Genomic DNA, 5,583 nt, shown 5'->3' on the forward strand with positions numbered 1-5,583 from the left:
ATTTTGATTAACTATTTTTTGTTTTTTTGGTTGCATATAATGCTGTTGATTGCACAATCGCGAATTTGTTTGATGGTGGTGTTGATTTGGTGTAACAAAAAAATTCAAGAATACTGGCTGGACTTGTTTGGAGGTTATTAGTTGTTTGAGAGGATTTTCTTCTGTTGTAGGTGCTATTCATAGTTGTTTGGACGGGATGGGTTGTGCAGGTCTAGTTGGTGCTGGTGGTTTCGGGAGTGGTGGTGCTGATTCTGGTTATGTTAGTGTTGGTTTGGCTTGTGGCGGAGTTTCATCAAGTGTTGCTATTGATATAGTTGGTGTTTCATGTTGTACTTGTGCTCCTGTTAAAGTTTCTCTTACTTGTGGTTCGGGTGGTGGAAATGTTCATGCTGATGGATTTATTTATCCTTCATCTATGGATGTTGGTGGTGTATACTGCAGTGGGTGGTGTGATCGATGCAGATTGTTCTCCTGGGGTTCGTGTTTGCAAAAGGCTATTGGATACATATTTTTCTGCTTTGTATGGTGATGATGATAACGAGTTGTTGGAAGAGTTGTCGTAGATTTCTCTAGCTGTAGCAAGAGCCTTGGGGTTGAGCTATGGTGGAGCTCTTGTGGATGTTCAGCATGGCACCGTCTTCAACAACTGTTGCACGCACTTCATCAATAAGGATTGATCTTTTGTTATTCCATTGGTCGGGAGTTCCACAGTTTTGTTTACTCTCGTTACTAGCTGTAGTAAGATCGCTAGGGTTGAGCTATGGCAGAGCCCTTGTGGTTGTTCTACATGTTTTGAACAACTGCTGGCTATAGTTCATGAATAAAGATTGATGTTTTGTTTTTCCATTAGTTGGAAATTTAGTTTACCTTTGTTACTCGTTTAGCCGATATATTGTAAAAATTTTAATGGAATGAATAAATATACTATTTTTTGTATGTTTGAGTCTATTTTCAAATCTTGATTTGAAGTTGAAGTAAAATTTTATGTTATTTTTAAAAATTTCGTAATGTGTTGTAATTTAGCCAATCACGTGTCAGATAGGTATACTATGATTACAAAGGTTTTTTAATCGGATGGCTATTAACGGACTAGCGAAGGGGTGCCTTAACCAACTTGTCTAGCCAACCCTTTGAATTCTAGGGATTGGTTGGTTGGTTTGTCCATGGGGACTTGCTAGAGGCCCAAAGCTTTGAAGACAAAAATATGGCTATGGAAGTGGCTATTTAGATCACTTTATTAGGAGCACTATTAGCAAGGCCAATTGAGCTTTCACTAAAAGGGGTTTCAATGCACACAAAGTTTGCAGTTTGCGATCAAGGTTCCAATTGGAGGCCAACCAAGGACTATAAGTGAGAGAGGTGGCACGAATGGTTATTCATTGATTGCTTGAACGTGGCTCCATGTCCTCTACCATCGAGGCTGCTAATAACTCTTAGTGTTGCTAGCACCTCAAATATCCTTGGTTGCACAATTCAAACCTAATGCAAGTACTATCGCAACATTGTTGGCAGTGTTTTTGCCTATGATGGGAAGTGTTCTTATGAACCTAGTCTACACCGAGAGCTTAAATAACTTGAGATTTTTACCTTTGTAGATTGCTTGCAATGCAAGCTCATTCTAACATAATTGGCCAAGATGGTCAAGGAGCACCGATGATTGGATTTTTTGCAAGACAAATGTGCACCATAAGTTCACTAAACATAATTGTTCCACCATCTAGCTTTTAATTGAAGCATTCATCTTATGGTTGGATAACATAACACCTTTGAGGTAGATTCTCGAATTGAGCTCTTATCCCTAATTTTATAGGGCCATAGGCAACGATTAATATAAATTCCTCTTTTTTGTTTGTAAAAAAAAAAATTGCTCCAATGAAATCAATGTGAAGAAGATGCCAACCAACCCAACCCCATACCCATAGCTCTGCAATGACTACCCTCATCATCCTTCACAAACGCTTATCCAAACCAAGCACATCAAGACTTCATATGTTCATAAGGCCCACTTGGTTAGAAGGTCATGTGTAACCCATTTTCCATAAAAGTCACACGGGGGCAACTCTTTCCCTTGAAGATGGAAAATGAGGAGTTGTTTGATAACTCGTACTCTTTTTGTGTGCTTCAAAAGACTACATTTTTCTCCAATATTGTTTTGACATGATAACTTGAGATTTTGGCTCCATACAAGCCCAATCTAGGGTCTTTCATATGATGACAATGAACACAATGGGTCAATGAAGGCATCCTTTGGGGCAACGCTGAGGATGAGCAATGGCCAAATGCTGATATCTAACTCTTGGGGAGTTGCCAAGAGGGATTGTTGCTATTATTTTTGTAGAAGTTTGAAAGTTTCACTCACGTCAAGTTAGGGTAGATTGGAGAGGTGGGTCTAGAAGATGGTGTAGGATGAGCTTAGCGTTTTGTGATGGGAGGACCCTTTGAAATGGGGGGATCTGCGTAATACGTGATCCAAAGGGAAGGACGACGGGATCTAAGAGCTGGCGTGAAGTTTCGGATGGATGTAAGGAATATAGGTAGGTAAGGGATGCTCCTATGTGTAATTGCAATAGTACTAATGGTTGTTCCAACTCGGGCGGACCGTAGCGCCCGGCGGAGAAGCTCGTAGAGAGGGGACCGCCATAGCTGCGACGTCTGCGCTACTCTAAACCTCGTGCCTTTCTTCTCATTTCTGCTGCTGCTTCTTCTTCTTCTCTTACTTTTTCTTCGTCTTTCTCATCACCCTAGCCTTCCTTGTCACGCCTCCTCCTTCCTTCCCTCTCCCCTCCCCCTTTCCCATCGCCTTTCCTCTCACCATGAGTTTCTCCTCTTCTCATCATCGAAACAAAGCTTCCCCTCCCGATACGTCGTCCTTGTTTTCCCTCTTACCCGAGATCGCTCGCTCCCTCGCGTCTCCCCTTCCCAGCGATGATCAGGAGGTGCTTTCCTACCTTGTGGCTTTTGGTCCTCGTGTCCCGCCCTCGGGAGAGCTCCCTTCTCATGCTCCTTCGGGTAAATCCGTTTGGAAACCCTGGAAGACCGCTGCGTCTTCCAAGTCAAGTGGTGCGCTCCCTTGCTCCTCTTCAACATTGACGGAGGTTCCTCACATGCGTTGGATGGTGGGGGAAAGGACGGGGAGGAAAGCTACACCGGCTGCAACTCATAAACCCACCTTTGGGTGTGATTGCTTTGGCTGTTACTCCAACTTCTGGAGCAGGTGGAATGCCTCACCCAACAGGGAGACCATCGACGAAATCCTCGACTTACTGGACCATTATTTAGATGAGATCTCGTTTGGAGATAGAACGGACCCTGCCGACGATAGGAAAGGACAATACAAGAAGCATTCGCCCGAGAAAGAACTTGCGGGAAAGAGCGGTCGTAGGAGGAGACTATCGTGGCAGAAGCGAGGAGCAAGTGGGAAGATTAACTCGGAAAAGGAGAAGCTCCAGACTGTTGTTGAAGAGACGGAAGCCTCATTGACGGTCACGCTAGTGAAGAAGAATGGGCCTGCTGAGGGCGTCGACAAAGAAACAGATTTGTCTTGTCCTTTGCAAGAGATCCCGCCTACCCAAGAAGCCTCGTCGATTGAGGGAAACCTGCCACTGAATGGTTCTCAAGGCAAGAATAGTCCGAAACAGCGCGGAGGAAAACGCAAGAGCAAACAGGTGACGCCGCTGGATTGTGAAGGCTCTCAAGCCGTGGAGAAGGAGGAAGAAGCAGTGGTTCCTGGAGGAGAGGTCCCGAATGCGAATTCTAACTCGATAGTCTTGAGGGCAGAGGACGCCAATCTGAGGGGTCGAGGGTTCTTGGGCCGTGTTTTTCCTGATGCATTGGGTGGAGTCGCAACGCGGCTGTGGGACCTCGTTTCCTTAAGGATGAGGAGTCATACAATGGATTTCTACTGATTAAGTAATCGTTGACAACAATTGCTGCCATTGCTGAGCTTGGTATGTTGATCAATACACTGTATTTTCTGCGTTGCTTAATCTGTTTCACGGAGAGTAATATGACTGTTCATCAAGGGATTATTTGTGGTGCTGTGCTGCCTGAAGGCAACGTACAGTGCTGGCCGATGTTTTCTGGTTCAATTGCAACACACTTCAGAGTGGGTGCTGTGGAATTCTGTACATACCACATAGGTTTTATGGTCTGAGTCCTGTTGCGTCCCCATGTGAATGTGAGAGGAGATGCTCTTGTCCAGCTGAGTCCGATGGAAGTCTTGTACATAGCGGAGATGTATATATGATGGCTACTATAGCTGTGTAGGTGTGATGATCAGAGATGCTCTCTTCTGGGAGAAAGGATCTCCCTCGATGTGATCAGGCCAACCGAGGAATGCAAACAAACCCAATATGGCTTCTCCAAAACAGAGGGCTTACCTGGATCGTCTGTCCTCTTTCAGCGCTGGTAATAGCTTGCAATTTTAAATGTTCACAAGTAATATATGGTTTTGTCAGCCGATCGGCACTCGGCTGCCTTCCAAGTTCTTATGGGAATAATGATCTGAACAAAGTGTAGGCCAAACAAAATGTACGGTGGAGTGAGTGGTTTATGTAGTTTTCGCTTTTCGAGGTTACTGACGAGACACTACCTAGAACTAAAGTTGCGTTTTGGTTAATTGCAAATGCTATTCCTTAGGATCTCTCTCTCTCTTAATGGGAAATAGTTTTGCTTTAAACGCAATGCTTCACGCGTATTACTGCTAGTTAAAGAAACACTAGTTAAGGGTCTTAAGGGTTTTGGGATTCAAGGTGGTTTACTTATGTTAAATTTCAAAACTGGTATAGCTTCCAATGGTCCTCAGGCTAAAGCCGAGTAGACATGGGAGTTGAGAGCGATGCCTCGTGGAGGTTTCCCTCATTCAAGGCTTATATGTGGATAGAATTGAATTCCGCACACCTATTGACCAATTCGACCATGATCTTCTCGATACCAATACTCGTCAGAGGTGTGCTCATGTTGCAGACACTACGGGTTCTTGAGTTTTTAAATATAAAGTTGACATTAACCATAGAGATTATGCCGTGAGTACAATTGAGTGCATGCTTGTGGCCTTTTTTTTGTTGTTTATGGATATGGTTTCCAATGATGACGAATTTTAAAAGTGGTTGTGTTGGACCTAGATGCTCCTATAGCAAATCTAATCCATGCGGTGTATTTTCAACCCAAAAAAGGCCTTGGTGGTATAATGTGGGATTTCACGTTTTTAGGGCCTTTTTTTGGGTTGCAAATACACCACATGGTTTAGATTTGTTGTATCGATAGTTGGGTCCAAGGGGAAAAAAAAAACTCTTTCCTTGGTTAGACATCCAAACCCCAATTTATTGAACTCAAGTTTAGCGTTTAGCATCCAAAAAGTCAATACATCTGTTTTTTAAAAAACTCTTGTGAATACCCAAACCATCTAAAGCATGGGGCGAGTTTTCAAACCATTAAAGGCCTTGTAAGCATGAAATCCGACATCGTGTGACCAAGGCCTACTTTTTGTATGTGGCAACATTTGGGTTCAAGGAAATTTTCCTAAAAATAGTCTAGAGATCCAAACCCTAAATTATCAAAGTAGGGTTTAGGGTTTAGCATCCA

At 43.4% G+C, this 5,583-nt stretch overlaps 1 protein-coding gene across 1 annotated transcript; it reads left to right on the forward strand.

Moving 5' to 3' along the window:
• Positions 1-2,613: 2,613 nt before the first annotated feature.
• On the forward strand, positions 2,614-4,498 carry LOC147903055 (uncharacterized). The gene has a single exon (XM_087374143.1). The coding sequence runs from the start codon at positions 2,814-2,816 to the stop codon at positions 3,903-3,905; it is 1,092 nt and encodes a 363-aa protein (XP_087230269.1). The 5' UTR covers positions 2,614-2,813; the 3' UTR covers positions 3,906-4,498.
• The last annotated feature ends 1,085 nt before the right edge of the window (positions 4,499-5,583 follow it).

The sequence above is a fragment of the Dipteris shenzhenensis genome, chromosome 4, assembly GCF_047967505.1.
Source record: "Dipteris shenzhenensis isolate YYH24624 ecotype China chromosome 4, Dip_SZ_1.0, whole genome shotgun sequence".
Taxonomy (NCBI): Eukaryota; Viridiplantae; Streptophyta; class Polypodiopsida; order Gleicheniales; family Dipteridaceae; genus Dipteris; species Dipteris shenzhenensis.

Excerpts from the sequence above, each read along its gene's own strand:
- LOC147903055 (XM_087374143.1), top strand. The coding sequence starts at position 2,814 with ATGAGTTTCTCCTCTTCTCATCATCGAAACAAAGCTTCCCCTCCCGAT.